We start from the raw sequence: 18,199 nt of genomic DNA on the forward strand, positions 1-18,199 counted from the left end.
CTTCCTGCCAGGCCTGCTCGCAGAGGATATATGTTTAGGAAACTTCGCCAGAAAGAAATCCAGTGAAAATGAGCTATGAAACTTGGACATCCTGGAGAAATAATATTTACAGAGGAAACTCTTGAGACGAACTCTCACCAGTGCAGCAACCCTGGTGTGGGGGCTCACGGCCGAGGACTGCGTCCCCGTGCCAAGCAGCCCTGGCTCGTGGTTACCTCCGTGAGGCCCTCACGCGGCCAAGATGGGAGTCCAAAGTCGACTCTACCTACCCCCACAGAAAGACAAATGCAGGCTATGTAAGCCGCAGAACACAAATGAACTAGGAAATGAAAAGCTTTTTGAAAATCCTCCTTGATGATACTGACGTGTCAGTGTTTAGGTCCATCATGTGTAACCCATGTACCACTGTGACAGGGGAGTTGATAACGGGGCGCTACACGTGTGTGACCGCAGGGGGTACATGGGAAATCACTGTACCTTCTCTTCATTTTTCCTGTGAACCAAAAACTGCTTTAAAATATAAAGTCTAGGGGCGCCTGGGTGGCGCAGTCGGTTAAGCGTCCGACTTCAGCCAGGTCACGATCTCGCGGTCTGTGAGTTCGAGCCCCGCGTCAGGCTCTGGGCGGATGGCTCAGAGCCTGGAGCCTGTTTCTGATTCTGTGCCTCCCTCTCTCTCTGCCCCTCCCCCGTTCATGCTCTGTCTCTCTCTGTCCCAAAAATAAATAAACGTTGAAAAAAAAAATTAAAAAAAAAAATAATAAAATATAAAGTCTATCTTAAAAAAAAAAAAAAAAATCTTCCTTGATTACCCAAAAGGACCTGCCCTATGGGATTCCTGTAGCATCTAGAATGTGTTTGACTCAATACCTACACATATGGGTGGTAGGTGGAAAAAAGCCCCAGGCAACTAACATCATTCCGTTCCGTAGCTACAAATGGGATCCTGGATGACCATCTGCCATCTTGTAGGTCTTGTTTGAACATAAGTGGGTGCAAGAAAGGGAATTTGGCTGGATTTGGACCCATCTTCCCCTTCACTGGGTCCCAAGGTGTTGTATGAAAGAGAAGAAAAAGCAGGATACTTGAAATACTCAAAGCTGGGCTCTGGTCACGATTTTTTTCCTGATTATAAGTATAATGTTGAGTAAAATATGCTTTCAGCAAGCTTCGGTCTCCTCACCTGTAGGACAAAGCCAGTGCCATCTTCCAACAGGGGATGCTGGAAGAAGCAATGAGGTCACCGTGGCTCGGTGGAAATGACAGTAATGGTCCTCGGCACTCTCCATATATTAGATCATTTAATCCTCAAAACAACTCCATGAAGCAGGTACTATCATTACGCATAAGGTAACAGAGCTGAATAATTTGACCAATGATCACATATCGTAGCCAAGCCAGAATTGCAATTCATGTAGTTTGATTCTGGAACCCGTGCTATATTTTTATACTATTTATACCAGGATAGAAACTACCACAATGCCTGGCACATTATAGGTGATCAATACACAGTTAGTTCCTTCCTTTTGTCTCTCTTAAACATACAGGATTATGCTGATAAATTGACAGAAAAATCTATGTACACCATCAAGTCCAATGAAAATACAGGGTACTAAAAAAAAAAAGTTTTATTGAGATATGAAACCCTATACCTCTCAACCATAATGCCCCCTTTGCTCTCTCCACCTTCCTCCTCAGCTCCTGCCTATCACTAATCTATGTCCTGTCTCTCTGGGTCTGTACCTTCAGGAACTTTCATTTAAATAGAATCATAAAATAAGTGGTCCTTTGTGACCAGCTTCTCTCACTGAGCCTGTTGTCAAGGTTCATCCACATTGTAGCACCTATCAGTACTTGATTCCCTTTTACGGCCACACACTATTCTGTTGTGTGCATCATTGCTATTAAAGGCATTTACTTGCTTCATAGACTGTTAGAGCTGGGAAAAAACTTTAGAGACTGAATATAAACCCTACCCATGTTACTGATAAAGAGACCGTGGCCTTGAGATGAAGGAGCCTCACCAAGGTCACCCAGCTGGCTGGTAGAAGAGCCTGTAAAGCTCTCCGCTTGGTCCCTCTTACTTCACTCCACAAAGCATGACTGGAAACATAATTCAAAGTGCACGGCTTATTGATGATGGACCAGTAGGATCATCTCTGCAGATATTAGCCTAACATCATTCATTCGGCACACATATGTTGGCTGAACCGTTGCGCAGGGCACTGTGTGAGGTGCTGGAGACCTACGGGGAACAGGCCAGAGAAGACCCCTGCCCTTTTCCCCAGGTATACACTCTCCTGGGGAGGCAGAAATAAACCAGTAAACTGTTAAATGGCAAAAATAACTGTACGCTGTATAAAGTGCCATGAAGGAAACAAACAAAGGACTAAGCCAGATGATCATGTGAAGATCATAAGGTGGCACTGGCAGGGCCAGTGGGTGGAGGGTCTCTGTACAGCTAGTCATAGGGGATTTGGGCAGGAAAGGCCTCTCCAAGTTGGGAGCATTTAGGCTGGGGCCTGGAGGAGGAGAAGGGCCAATTTCGTCAATATTGGGAGGAAGAAGGTGCCAGACAAAGGGTAGAATGCAGGCAAGAATCCTGAGGCAGGAAACAGCTTGATGTGTTGGGAGAGCTAAGTGAGTGGGGCAAGGTGAGTGAGTGAGTGTGTGGTGTGGTATGAGGCTAGAGGGGAGGCCCCAGTCAGGATGGAGGCCTTTTGGCCCGTTCTATCATGACCACCCTCTCCGAGTAACCCATGTCAGAAGGACCCGTGGGAAAGGAGATCAGTAGCTGCCAGTTTCCTCCCAGTGGATTAAACTCCACTAACCACAGGAAGCTACAGGAGACCCGAGTCTCTGTAGCAAACACCTCCAAAGACAAGAGAACTGCATCTTGGGTAAGGGTGATGGAACTATGTATCACCCTTGGGATGAATCATAAGATAGAGAAAACAGAGGGAAATGAGAAAATACAGACATATTAATAAGGAAGTGGTGAAATGGTTATGGTATAGCCACATGGTAGAACACAATTCAAGTGGCAAAAAGAATGCGGTTAACTCTTTCAGTACTGCACTGGAAAGCTCTCCAGTTAATTTCTAAGCAAACAGACAAGCAAAACAAAACAAGGTATATAGTTGTATGTATATCATACCATTTATGTAAAAAAAAAACCAAAAAAACAAAAAAAGAAAGGCAGGAAAGATAACACGGAGTTGCTCATATATACCTAAGATCTCTCTAGAAGGATACACATAAAATATATCCAGGAGGGGTTTACTTGTTTGTCTCTGTCTTCCCCCACCCCCTGAGAATGAACGTATCCTTGGAGGAAGGACAAGGGTCTCATCCATCCTGTTTACCACTGTATCCCCGTCAGTTGCAAGTGAGGGCTGGGGGGTAGAGGCAACAGAAGGGAGAGTCCTCAGAGTCTCCTCTTACACGGTTTCCAGGTTTGACGCATGGGAATGTATTTCTTATTCAAAGAAATTAAATAAAACATGAAAACAAAGAAAAGGCAATGAGGAGTCCCCAACTGCCGACCAAACCCCAATGTTCCTTCCAGCCCACCCTGCCCCTCAGCCCCTGAGTAAGCTGACCTTTAGGGAGGTCAGTTTGTCCTCCTGGAGAACTGGGTGCTCACTGGTCCTTAGGCAGGTTTCACTCCTAACGATGGTTGTGACAGTCTAGTGGCCAAAGAAATTGTCCAGGGAGTTCAGAATTAATTTTGATTCTCAAATGCTAGCCATCAAAAGATCTCTCCCTCCAGAACTACCATGGGAAGGATGAACAAATGAATAATGAATAATTATTTGAACAAATGAACAAATGAATAATTATTGAATGGGTATCACACTCCAGTTAGTTGTCCAGCAGTGGGCAAAGCTCCTCTGGGGTATCAGTCGGTGTAAATGGGGAGACTAACTCAGAGGAACTCATGTCCTTGCCTTCAACCTCACAGTTTCTCAACCTCAGCACTACTGACCTTCTGGGATGAATAATTTCTTGTTGTGGGGGCTGCCCTGTGCATTGCAAAATGTGTCATAACATCCTTGGCCTCTACGACCAGACGCCAGTACCATAACCCTCACTGCAGTCAGCACAACCAAAAATGTCTCTGGACATGGTCAACTGTCGCTTGACGAACGAAATCACCCCAGGGTGAGAACCACTGTTCCCATCCCTGCATTCCCAGGCAACTGCTTTGTCTTCCCAATGAGAAGCTGGTGTTCCCCTCTGCCTCTATCCCAGCTGGGCCACCACAGAGGCTGGGAGTTGACTGAACTTCACTGTGGGAGAGTTCCCTGAGTTTCAGATGCACCAACCAATCCAACTTCCTGGGAAAACCCTCTGTATGGCAAGCTAGCGGGATCAGATTTTTTTCATAACAATCTGTCCATGAGAAGCTCCCATGCCTAACAGGCTGGGGCTATAAAAAGGCGTCCCCAAAGCAGGCTGATAATTGAAGGAGTACATACTCAGGCTGGCCAACTGCCCACTCTACAGCACCTAGGAAAGCAAATGTCGCTTCCTCCTATGGTTATTTCCTGCCAGGGGACAGGGACAGAGGAAGTGCATGAGGGGTCATTGTGTAACAAACAGGGGGATGGTGGGCATGCCTGCCATCATCTCTCCTTCTCTCAAGAACATAATTCCCAAAGGACAGCTTTCTTTGGAGGGCAAAGAAAAAGGAACTGTATTTCAATGTTTTGATTAATTTGAGGCTCATCCTTGAGGGCACTGCAAAATGAATGAGCAGAATTTTCCATGGCTAACTGTCCTGGCCGCCAGGTCCTATCGCCAAAGCTTTAGTGTTTATTTACTTTTGCTCGTGTTATTTTTATTTCAGTTCAGCTGCAGCTCAGTGCGGAAAGCGTGGGGGAGGTGTATATAAAGAGTACCGAGACTGGCCAGTACTTGGCCATGGACACCGACGGGCTTTTGTACGGCTCAGTAAGTATGAGGCTGACATGCTTCCAGACACGGCCAGGGTTGGAGGTTTCCAGAAATCTTGTTACGCTGAGTGATGCAAAGTGTAAAGCAGCAATTAGTCTCTGTTTGTTATTTTTTCCAGCAAGATTCCCACCCTCTACCCTGCTTTATTTTAGGCTCAGACATGAAAGAGCTTCTTGTGATATTCTCTCAAAATACTCGAATGAATTATCACGGAGACACAGAGGAGACATTGACTGAAATTTTAGTAACGCACCAGTCAGTCATTTCAGAATACCTATTCCCATTTCATTCATTCACTCCAAACATGTTTCTGGAGCACCACCACACTCTCTATGCTTTTCACAAAAATTATCAAGCCCAGACTCTAGCATGGGATACGTCATCCAACAAACATGTAGAGTGCCTCCTGTGTCTAAGTATGAAGGGCTGTGAAGACAAATGAGCCACATCCCTGTCCTTGAGAAGCACGGTCTGAGAGTTTATTCAGTAGCTAAAAATCCTCAACATCTTCTACTCCCTCTCTCTCCTGGTTGATGTTTTATACAGGTTTGACTCAGTACATACCGATCTTTGTGAGAAAAGAATAGAAACAGACAATCTGATTTTGCCCCTCGTGGTACCTTTGGTAAAAGATCTCAATGGAAAGAGAACTAAAGCCAATGGACACAAGTTTTGAAATTATTTCTCAATTTCAATGATCCTCTCTCTTTATCCTAACAACTGATCATTGAGACTTGGCCAGACTCCTTTTTTTCCCTTTTGGAGATGTCTACAAAAAGGCAGTGGTAGGAGGGGGTTGGTCTGAGGCTCTCTTTAACTTAAATCAAATTGCCAACTGGCAGCAGGCACAGAAAACTGTCTCCTGAAGCTGTAACTTCAGCCAGGGTTTGGGATGTGGATATAGTGTGACTTGTAGCTCCTGCTACAAGTCAGGAGCAACGGGCCACCTCCTGTAGCCTGTTTGCTGAAATCTGTATCAAATGGGACAACTTTAAAGAGTTTGGAGCTAGACTTTGACTGCTACATGGAAGCACATTTTTCTTTTTATTCATTCATTCATTTGAGAAAGAGAGAGAGCACAAGTGGGGGAGAGGGGCAGATGGGGGAGAGAGAGAGAGAGAGAGAGAGAGAGAGAGAGAGAGAGAGAGAGAATGAATCCCAAGCAGGCTCCATACTCAGTGCAGAGCCCAATGTGGGACTCAATCCCACGACTGTGGGATCATGACCCAAGCCAAAATCAAGAGTCAGATGCTCAACAGACTGAGCCACCCAGGTGGCCCTTGAAGTAGATTTTTCTTAAAGGTGGTTCTTCCTGTTGGTAATAAAATCAACCAACCAACCAATCACTGAATCTTGGACTCACAACTGAATCTCAATTCTCTGCAACTTCAGCAGGTTACTTGCCCACTCTGAGCCTTGTCTAAAATAAGGATAGTAATGGATGGTCACTACCACACACAGGGGTTAAGAGGGGTCAGAGAGACAATGCACAGAACCCACCCACCAATGTTGCTGGCAAATGGGGGAGGTGCTTCATCAGTGAGAGCTAGAAGACAAATAATAAGTTTATAAATCCCTTATCCTCATTATTTCCTAGGTTATATTTACAGTTTATGGCTTTTCCTCTTTTAAATCCGTTTTGATGCTTATTATAACCTTCTTTTATTTGTATAAAAATAGTGAGGAAGAACACCCAAACCCAATTTTCTCTAGGCTCCTATCATAGTCCTGGCCATCACTGTGCTTCACCTGAAATATTGAGGGTAATCTTAATATATTATGCCTAACAATTGATATACTTCTCCATTAATAAATTACAATTTCTAAAATATCTCAGAGCTCTACCTCATGCTCTCAGGCAATTTTAGGTATTAACCCATCTTGATACAAATGTTTATGTCTGTGGAAAGGACATATTATTTTTAAAACTAATGAAATATTTTCTATTAATCGTGAAAGGTTATATAAAATAATGACATATTTTAGATTTCATAATGAAAGGATACATATATATCAAAACATTAATGCATTTATCTCTAAGGGTGATAAGTAGCCAATTTTATAATATGTGAATGCCTTCCTGTATTTCCCAAATTTCCTAAAGTGGTTATATGTCACCCAAATAGTTGAGGGGAAAACAGCATGCTAAAATATAAAAAAAAAGAAAATAATCTTTAAAATAGTCATGAATCGGGGCGCCTGGGTGGCGCAGTCGGTTAAGCGTCCGACTTCAGCCAGGTCACGATCTCGCGGTCCGTGAGTTCGAGCCCCGCGTCAGGCTCTGGGCTGATGGCTTGGAGCCTGGAGCCTGTTCTCGATTCTGTGTCTCCCTCTCTCTCTGCCCCGCCCCCGTTCGTGCTCTGTCTCTCTCTGTCCCAAAAATAAATAAACATTGAAGAAAAAAATTTAAAATAGTCATGAATCAACTGTGCATCTCTAGGCTGCTGGCAATGCACCAAGCGCTTAACAACCCCTGACAAATCCTGGTGGGGTTGGGCTGGAGCATCTCCGAGCTGGCCTGCTGACTCAGCCTGTGACTCAGCCATTCTGAGTGTGTCGACCGCTCTAGTTCAATGGAGACATCAGGTGAGGGACGTGGCCACCCTCAGCTTCGTCACGGAACACAGGCCTGACGCCCACTGAGGGGTGTCATGGGGTACCCTCCCTACAGGGGAGCGGGCAACCCACACAGGTCCAAAACTTCCTACCTCCTCCCACACCTGACACTGTGCAGCAAACACTAATGTCTGGATACGTTCCTCTAGAGGCAGCAGAGTCACCCAGTTAAATATTACAACTATGTCCCGTCTTATTCTAAAATCACCCAAAGTGTCTCACCCAGTTGTCAATGCCCTAGACTGCAAATGAATAAGAAGCAGGAAGCTTCCTGTTATGTAGTTCCTTACTAATCAAAGGGAACTTTACAGACTACTTTCTACGATCTCAAGAATCAAGGTAAGCTCACCACCTAGCTGGCGAGCCCCTGTAATCTGCAACGCTCTGCGTCTGGGGGTGGGGAGACACAAGGCTGACAAGACTCCACCTCTTCCCTAAGTAAGGCTCACAGTCAAGTACACAAACATGCCCACAAATTAAGAATAATGAAGAAGAAGCCTGGAAACCACCCGAAAGGGAATCAACAACCACTGTGGGGGAAGAGATAATACAGAGATCACATGCCTTAGAATGGGAGCAAAGTCAGTATACAGCATAAGTATTTTACCTCCAAATATAATAAATGTATTCTAAAATCTTGACAAATAGGAAGTTCAAATTCCTGGGGCTCCTCCCACTCTCCAACCAATGAACTCCCAGTGAAACAGTAATCATTGGTAGATATTTTTAAAGCAACTGTACTATTTAATATGTTATAGCACTCTTTCCAGCTTGATAAATTGGAAGCTGCCCTCAATTCCACTGTAGGGATGTACCACTACCTACTTGAACCAATCACCTTTCCATGAAGATTTAGGTTGCTTCGAATGGTACCATTACGTGCAATCCTGCAAAGACCATCGTTGAAAATACTGCTTTACCCTTGCCCAAGTATCTCCTAAGGGTCAATTCCTACCAATGAAATTGCTGGGTCAAAGGTAATACATATTGCCTAACTACCCTCAGAAAATGTCCACCAATGTATCTCACGACAGTGCATGCAAGTGTCTATTTCCTACGCTCTCACCAATATTAAGCATTGTAAATCTTTTTGTTCTTTGCAGTTATTATAGCCAACATGTTAAATCATTTTTAACTTGTATTTTCTTGTGAGATTAAATGTTTTCATAGCTTTATTTTCCATTTTTTAAAAAGGAAATTAGAGCAGGGGTATCTGGGTGGCTCAGTTGGTTAAGTGTCTGACTCTTGGTTTCAGCTCAGGTCAGGATCTCACCGTTTGTGGGATGGAGCCCTGCACTGGTCTCCACACTGATGGTGCAGAGTCTGCTGGGGATTCTCTCTCTCTCCCTCTCTCTCTCTGCCCCTCCCCTGCTTGTGTTCTCTCTCTCTCTCTCAAAATAAATAAATAAACTTAAAAAAAAAGCAGATATGGGGTGCCTGGGTGGCTCAGTTTGTTGAGTGTCTGATTTGGGCGCAGGTCATGATCTCACGGTTCATGAGTTCAAGTCCCACGTCAGGCTCTGTGCTGACAGCTCGGAGCCTGGAGCCTGCTTCAGATTCTGGGTCTCCATCTCTCTCTGCCCCTCCTCTGCTTGTGCTCTCTCTCTCCCTGTCTCTCTCTCTCTCTCAAAATAAATAAACATTTAAAAAGGCAGCTATACCGCCATTTTGGTAACATCATCAGTCTATATCCATATGTCCTTATCCACGTCTGTTTGTGTATATGTACATAAAGACATGAGGAAGTATGTTAATCGACTGTTACCAGTTCCTTATATCTGGGTGGGTGGCTTTGGGCAGTTTTTAAATTTTTTCTTTCTTTTTTTTTAAAGTAAAGTTGTGATTTTTAAAAAGCACAGATCTTCGTATAAGTAGATCTGTTTATACACAGGAAAAAATAAAGGTATTTTCATTTTTAAAATAACTTTAACTTCCAGGATAGGTTTTATGCTTAAGACACATTTTGTGCAAGGATTTATATTCATGACAGCACTAAGGTAAAAATCCTGATATTGTTAGTGAAAATCATCAGGATATAAAATAATATTAGCAGGTTTTCATTTATCCTTCAAGCCTAAACTTAAAACTCCCCACCATATCACAGTCTGATTTTACCTATTTGGGCTGTTTTTCATGGTCATGTCCATGTGCCAGGACTTTACAGAGACAAAAGGCCCAGCCCTGCCCTTAACGTGCTCATGGTCATTCAGGATCTCCCCAGGGGGAAACTTTAGGCTCCTGAGGACAGCAAATGGAAGGGGATCTTACAAAAACAGCAAATGTATTTTTTTAACACTAAGCTCTTTTTATTTTTTTTTTAAGTTTATTTATTTTGAGAGAGAGAGAAAGCACAAGTCAAGGAGGGGCAAAGTGAGAGAGAGAGAGAGAGAGAGAGAGAGAGAGAGAGAGAGAGAGGGAATGAATCCCAAGCAGGCTCCACACAGTTGGTGCAGAGCCCGATGTGGGGTTTGAACCCAGGAACTGTGAGATCATGATCTGAGCCAAAGTCAGACGCTTAACTGACTGAGCCACCCAAGCGCCCCGATAGCAAATGTATTTTATTTTATTAAAACAATTTTTTTAATGTTTATTTATCTTTGAGAGAGAGACAGAGCACAAGTTGGGGAGGGGCAGAGAGAGGGAAGGAGATAATAGAATCCGAAGCAGGACCCAGGGCTCATTATGTGCTGGGTCCTACTCTATGTCCTCATTACCACCCTCAGATATAGGTTCCACTATTATCTCAATTTTCCTGAAGAAGAAACCAAAGCATAAAGAGCCTCAGTGAACTCGCCCAAGGCCACACGGCTAGTAAACAGAGAAACTTCACTGAAAACTAATCACTAGTAATTCTACTCTCTTGCCGTTGTATCTTTTTAGCAGACACCAAATGAGGAATGCTTGTTCCTGGAAAGGCTGGAAGAAAACCATTACAATACCTACACATCCAAGAAGCACGCAGAAAAGAATTGGTTTGTGGGTCTCAAGAAGAATGGAAGCTGCAAACGCGGTCCCCGGACTCACTATGGCCAGAAGGCAATTTTGTTTCTCCCCCTGCCAGTCTCCTCTGATTAAAGAAATCTCTCCTGGGTGCCGACCACCTCAGAGGAGGTCCTCACCCAGCTGACCCCAGGTTGTCCCCTTGACTATTGGCTGCACTAACCCCTGGCCCACAGAGCCTGAAATTGTAAGCAGTGCTCTTCCAAATGCCCAGTTCACTTTTTTGCAGAGCCTTTTACCCCAGCACAGTTTTGAACAGAGGGATCAAATAGCTCCTAGGGGCCAACTGGCTGGCCAGTCTGGGTGTGTGGATGCCCAGTTGCCTCTGGGCACCTGCTGCAGGCTGAGCCTCTCAATGCAAAGGCGGGGCCAAATGAAGTGTGTTCAGGGAGCTGCCAGGGTCATTAGTAACCGCATACAATTCCCTCTACTGAGAAAATCCTGTCTGTGATTCCCCGAAACACTTGGCATGATGCCCTTTTGTCCTTTCAACACCCCACAAATATTAGCAGGGAAGCTTATGGCTAGGTTAGGGGAAGGCAGTGTTCCATGAGTAGAAACTAGGATGAAGAAAATCTCCCCTTGAGAACAGAAGGGATTAAAATGGCAAGGGGAGACTGGGTTCTGGTGGGCTCTCAGTGTAGAATAAATGAAGGATGGGAGCTTCAGCCCACAGGAAAGCAGAATAAATGCATAGCATTGGGAGTCATTACAATGCCGTGACTTTCCCAAGATAATTCGGCAGCAGGAAGCCCCTGGATGATGTCAGATGGACAGCATGAGAAGTGGGTTCTTGATAAAAGCAAAAACATCAGATATTGGTAAATTCATTTGGGGCTGGGGTGTGGGAGTGCTGAGAAAGAAAGGCAACGTGGGCTGAGGGGATGATTTCCCCTAAAGAGGTTGATTCCAGAAGTGAGAAGGAAAGATGGAGGGACACCATGACTGTGCCTGGTCCCCAGAAAGCGGAGGCTTTGGGGTCCCAGGCAATGCTTACAAATCACATGCAGATCGTGTTTGAGTGTAGGTTCTGATTCAGTGGTTCTGGGGTGCAGTCTGTGCATTTCTAACAAGCCCCCAGGTGCTACAGATGCTGCTGTTTCCTCTTGCACCCCCCCCCCACCATACTTAAAGTAGCAGAGTCCTGAAGCATGCTGTCCAAAGGAAGGGGGCCCAAGGCCCCCGAGCCTCTCTTGCCTTGCCCATAAAAAACGCATACCCCACGAGTCTTCCTGAACACTCAGGCAGCATCAGGAGCAGTTAGGCCCGTGCTAAGGAGCATGGATTTAAGGCGCTTTGGCCCAGTGCCTATAAAATACCCATTTAGAATATATACAAAAGCATACTTCAAAAATGTTAAACCCTCACAAACAGCTTTTCTCAAGAGACCATTTGTGTTACGATTACTTGTATAAATATGCTTCCTGCTTAGAGTAAACTTGACCCAAGTGGCTAGCAAATTAGAAACAACATTCATCTCTGACATATGATACTGTTGCCATGTAAAGGTCTTTAATAGGCCATTTAAATTTACTGTGAGACTGTATGTTTTAATCACATTTATAAATATGTAGCTCAAAGGCAGTTAACTGATTAGCATTCAGCCACTGAGAATGATAATCATAGGACATGATGTATAAGCTCCTCAATTATCTACTACTTGTACTACATTTACCTATAAAAAGAGATTGTACTTTGTTTTCAATTGTGGTATTACAAGATTTCCTTTGAAAACAGGGACGCTTAAGCAACAAGAGGGTAACTGTGGATACAAACTGATGAGAATATTAGCTCATGTTCTAAGGAATTGACATTATTAACGGAAAAAATAACTCCTTATAATTGCATTGTCATATTTATGATGAAAAAAAAGATGGTTTGTGAAGGTTCAAAGCAATATAGTGCAATTGAGGAACCAAACTAAGTTAATGCTGCGATTAATAATATCATTCTGCATTTGTACAGAAAAACGACTTCAGAACTTTGTTTTTGTAACTTGGATAAGACCATACTATTTTATTTTAGTAAATCCTTCCAGGCAAGCTGGACATAGTGCAGTGTGGTTTAACATTTCTTTACTATGAAGATTTGGCCAGAAAAGGGTATGCAGAGAGGAAAGCTAAGATATATAATGGTCCATAATTTTTAGGGTATGAATCAAATTCAAATATAACATTGGCCAAGAAAAATTAAATGTTGCTAACAGATGAGATGGAAGCTTGTGGTTTCAAAGACCCAAAGCAGTTAGAAGAAACACTATCATGGCCTTGCCAGCCTCCACCCGGTCATCATTCATATATTCATTCACTGAATTATTTTTTTCAGTGCCTACTGTGTGTCAGGCACTGTACTGGGTACCGGGGCACCTGGAAACGATGTCTGTCTGGTTTTCTGCTGTATTCTCTCCCAGGGCATTATATTTATGATGAAAGATGCTGTGGATTCATTTATTTCAGCCAAGTTAAAAACAGAGACTTTGTAGGTTGCCGCTGAATAAACAGCAAGTCCCAGAAACCCAGGTTCTGGAAGAATTCGCGATACCCAGTATAAGATAACCCCCATCAAAGTATCCAAGGACCTGGCCAGGTAAACCTAATATTTCCAACTGTAGAACCATGACAGCTTTAGGAGGACCGGTTTCAGGCTGGGAAAAGAGCCTGTCAGATCTTGTAAGAAGGAAGTAGGTGGCAGTTCCCGGCTCCGTTCGAGTTCCTTACACACGGAGTGTTCCTGTTGCTCTCTCTCTCTTTTCCTTGAGTAAGTGAGGTAGCCGTCTGCTTGTCACACGTCTCTCATGTGGATTCATTTTCAGGCCAACTGTTAAGAACTGCCTGATATTCTCTAGAAAGCATCAGGAGCATTTACGCTTTTGATTGTTTGCAAGATGGCGGTGGAGGTGGCAGTGATCTGTTTCCTTGGAAGGGATAGTTAGAGCCTCCCCCGGCCAACAGTGTGTGCTTACCAAAAACGGACTACCGCATCATACGTTACTAAAGATGGAGGTCCTCGCTTTGTGTCGGAGGCAATGGAGCCCAGCTCCCCAGCCTTGTTAGAATAGACTGCCTAAACGAACTGAGCCCATGGGCTGCGAAGCAGACCTCTGATGAAGAAGACACCTGTCATTTTACATCACTGTCTCTTTAATTTTGGCACCCTACAAGTATTAATAAACGTTCCACTAAAAGGCGATAATGTCTCTCTGAGTTTGGGAACATCACGATGTCTCATCTTCCCGTGGAAGGTCTGTCCCAGGCATCCATCAGGTGTGGTTGCTTTGTGTTCGACACATAGCTTGTCAGTGGAAGGGAGACCTTACAGGCTGACAGGAAAAGCTAAGGTAGAAACATTTTTCATCTTGTTTGGAAACCTAAGGCAATATTAGTGTTTTTCTAGGGATACATCAGGGAGGTATATTCAGGGAATTGAAGAACCAAGCACCATAATTAACTGACACTTCTCCTTCACAGTATAAATTATGAGAAAATATGAAAATATGCTACTATTGTACAGCTGACCAGCTTGTGCTAAAGCGAAGATACTGTGACCCGGGGAAAAAATGAAGGACTTTACAACTTTAAGTCAAGGACAAACGGGTTATCTCTTGCATCTCAAGCGTCTTGATGAAGGGTGATGGGTTTGCCCATCAGATCTTCTGAAACTGTTATCATACTACACAACATCTCTTTAAGTAAACTTGTCAACCTTCTGACTTCTTATTCTTAGGAGAAAGTATACTGCTGCCTAGACCTTGTGGCAGAATCAGATCATGCCCACAAACACTGACACATATACACACACATTTACACCGGCTCTCACACACGTACACGCACACAAGCACGTGCACGAATTAAAAAGCGTTGTGCAGTGCTTGTCCCTTCTACGAATTACATCCCAAAATCAATCCCTCCTTTTCCTTTCAAAGTCACCTAAACCTCTTATTTTCCTGCTTTTTGGAGTTTGATCCACTGTAAGAACTACATTTTCCATCACAACCCACCACATGCCTACCCTCACACATACACACAACTGAAACAAAGAAGGTCAGGAAGCCATATATATATATATATATATATATATATATATATATATGATGCATTTTTTTCTCTTACATTCCACTAAAACATGCTGGTCAAAGATCCATTAAATTGGGTCACAACTCAATAGGTCACAACCACAGTTTTCTGAAAAAACTGGCTTAAAGCAACTGGTCTTCTTCCTTAAGATGACAAGACCCAATTAGGATCCTGCATTATGACTTCAGTGTTTTCAAAGATGCGGTTTGTTCAAAGACAAGGGGGACATCCTGTTACCCAGGAACCATCTGTTCCGAGGGCCTGGTGAATTCTCTTAGTTGGTTTGCCACTAATCTTGCAGAATGAGTGTAAGGATGCTGGTCTCACAGGCACACACTGCTGCCTCTATTGTCCCCAGTGCTGTCATCACGTTTCTGCTTGCACAGCCCTGAGGACTTTGGACCCCTCCCCTCCTTTGGAATTCTCATCATTGGGGAGCTGGAGGTCATCCCCTCCCCAACTTCTGCAGTCTTCACTTCATTACTCCCTCTTGTTCCCCTACCTCCAAATTCCTATCTTATAACCATTTCTTAAATTTGTTTTAACATTTACTCATTTTTGAGAGACAGAGCACAAGCTGGGGAGGGAAGAGACCCAGAATCCAAAGCAGGCTCCAGGCTCCGAGCTGTCAGCACAGAGCCCGATGCGGGGCTCAAACTCACAGACAGTGAGATCATGATCTGAGCTGAAGTCGGGCACTTAACTGACTGAGCCGCCCAGGCACCTCTATAACCATTTCCAAACAAGACATGAAAAGTAGACTGAGCCAGGAGAAGGCTAGGCGCCCAGGATCTCTGACCATCCCCGCCAGCCTCCATCACTTTCTGGCAACTGCTCTCTGACCTACCAGAAGAGTTTGCCACCCATAACTCGGTGATAAGATAAACACCATTGCTACCGGAATGCATCTTCTACAGGGATTCAAAATTTTTCATCTTTGCTGAACTAACTGAAAACATAACTCTGTGCCCCAAGTGTTTGAGAGGGTTAGGCTGGCTGAGCATTGGCCTCTTATGGGTGAACTTGACAACAAAAGACAAACATATAATAAAGTCGTTGCCTTCCATATTTATCTGAGTGACAGACAGCCTATCTGCCATGGGGTGGGAAGGGGAGGGGAGGGGAACCCTAACCATAAGTGCTCTTGTGTCACTGTCACATTGAGGAGTATGGTAATAGTGACACATCAAACAACTGCACTTTCACAAATTAAAAAAAAAAATTATTTGTAGGAGCAGTAGTCCAATATAAGAATACTTAAGCCCAACCTAGCAGGTGGGACTTGTTTGTGTCTTCTCCATTTCAAAATCACTAGGCATTTGTTTGACAACCGTTAAAACTGAAATAATGGCTTGTGAAAAGTGGCACACCCCCTCCTTCCTCCTCCACTCCTTAAACCTGTCCTCTATGCCCAGAAAGAAACTCCCTTGCTATTGTACATAAAATTTATTCTAAAGCCCAGTTAGAGAACGTAAGAGCTTGAGATCTCGGGATCTGACATAGGACCCTCTGGACCCCAGTGATTCATCTAACAGTCTCTGAAGTTACAAGGGAAATGTACTAAAGCATTACTGGGATCTTTCTGTATCATTGTACCTACTTTGCAGTTGATATATTGACCATGACATACTGCACTGTTAGCTTTCCACCCTAGTTATAAAATTAAAAAAGAAACCAGATCATTCACAGCCTGAAGCTGGAGGTGGGTTTGCTTTATAAAAGCAAGTATTTTAGGACCTAGTTTGGGGGTCTTCTGACGGGGCTGAGAATGTCTGTGATGTGGGAAGGAGGTATTTCCTAAATTGCTTCCTTCCCTCTTAGCTACCCACTGTCACACAGGCTAAATTTACACATTTAGCAGCTAAACATTACTGTCTATTTTATTATATAACTAAGCAAAACCTCACCATGTCCTTCATGGGCTTTTCTATCAGCCTTAATGAAGCCTTGGGCATTCCTTGTTTGGAAGTGTGTTCAATTTCAGGACTTGGTTCGCTTAGTTGCAGTGTTTGGGGATGTAGGTGTAGACACGCAGTTTGTGCAAGTTGTCACAGAGACGTGTATCGTTGGGGCTTTCATCCTTATTTTCCTGCCTGAAGAGAAATTTATTTTAGTCTCACCCAGGGATACAGAAGGGCAAGATGTTAGATTATTTTACTGATAGGCCTTGAACCAAAACTTTTTTTCTCCAAAATAAGTTTTAGGAATGTCATTGTATACTAACTTGCCTTGTCCAGACTGTAAAGACAAGACTGTTCATAGTTTGAGATGTCAACTATGCTGAGAGTTCAGTAGTGTCATGTAGAAATGAACAGTATGATCTATGGGTTTCTCAAAACAAAACACTTGCATTACGAGCCGAGAGTCTGACCTGGGAAATGGTGCAGGTTTTAGGACTAGCCAGATTACTTCTGATAATACAGGATAAAATCGTAAATGCAGGGCAGATGTGCACAGGGGACAGATGAGAGAGAAACTTGTTTCCTTATTACCCTTGCTCCCTCTGGAACCTGTCCTAGAATATTTAACCCAAGTGAAGAAGAGATATGGGTTTTATAGATTTCTTGAAAATGTGTAACTCTCAAGCAACCTGCACATTTGGAAAGAGTTTGATAGGGTAGAGGGCTACTCCATACAGTTGAGTTCTCAAGAATAAACAGGAGCAATAAGGTGAAAGTGAAGCATTTTTCCTCAATCCCCTCACTAACGCATTCATTCATTGGTCATTTACTGAGTACCTGGCACTGAGATAGCGAGGGTCCGATCAGGAAACTGAAACCCACCAACAATGTGAACAGGGAAATTCTTCTTTTTTTTTTTTAATGTTTATTTATTTTTGAGACAGAGAGAGACAGAGCAGGAACGGGGGAGGGTCAGAGAGAGAGGGAGACACAGAATCCGAAGCAGGTTCCAGGCTCTGAGCTGTCAGCACAGAGTCCAACGTGGGGCTCGAACCCACGGACCGTGAGATCATGACCTGAGCCGAAGTGGGACACGTAACCGACTGAGCCACCCAGGCGCCCCGTGAACAGGGAAATTGTAATGGCAAGAATTATTAACTAATAAAAAGAGATTAACTACTAAGGCATTAAGGGATCTCTATGCAATACTGGAATAGCAGATGTAGGGAGTGGCTTCTATCCCAAGGCTAAGGAAATTAATCATAGAAGGAAGAAACTTGAGAGGGGGCCTTCTCTCAGGGATGAGATTCAGACTTCATTGGCAAAGGGGGTGGCTGTGGCCCAAGGATGGTGGGGGATCTCACTGTGGCGGTTCAGGGAGCTTCCCATTGGGGCGCTAGTGGAACCCTCTGGAAGCAGTTTGCAGAGCCAGTGTTGTGCAGGAGGCTGCCCGGTGGCCAGGCCACAGCGCCATGGGAGCAAGAAGAAAAGCACAAGAACCCCAGAGACAAGCCCCTTCCCCTTGAGGTGTCCCTCCAGTGCCCTCTGCTGACAAACCCTAAGTTACATCAGCTGGTAAAGGAGAAGGGGTTCTAGGGCCCAGCTGCAGTGTCACAAAAACAAGGCAAAGAATGGATTCCGAGCAGAGACAAC

The 18,199-nt window shown here is 44.0% G+C and overlaps 1 protein-coding gene across 9 annotated transcripts in view; it reads left to right on the forward strand.

Moving 5' to 3' along the window:
* The window catches only part of FGF1 (fibroblast growth factor 1), a 105,810-nt gene extending 92,049 nt beyond the window's left edge, over nt 1-13,761 (forward strand). For 7 of the 9 annotated variants that reach the window (XM_040454026.1, XM_040453998.1, XM_040454015.1 and 4 more), the window contains 2 exons: nt 4,850-4,953; nt 10,453-13,761. In XM_040454026.1, the coding sequence (XP_040309960.1) occupies nt 4,850-4,953; nt 10,453-10,647 (299 nt within the window). In that variant the 3' untranslated portion in view covers nt 10,648-13,761. The remainder of the gene's footprint in view (nt 1-4,849; nt 4,954-10,452) is intronic. The other 2 variants (XM_040454056.1, XM_040454064.1) reach the window with 2 other exon arrangements.
* Nucleotides 13,762-18,199: the final 4,438 nt, after the last annotated feature.

Source organism: Herpailurus yagouaroundi, unplaced genomic scaffold (genome assembly GCF_014898765.1).
Source record: "Herpailurus yagouaroundi ecotype Mexico unplaced genomic scaffold, PumYag 29, whole genome shotgun sequence".
Classification (NCBI taxonomy): Eukaryota; Metazoa; Chordata; class Mammalia; order Carnivora; family Felidae; genus Herpailurus; species Herpailurus yagouaroundi.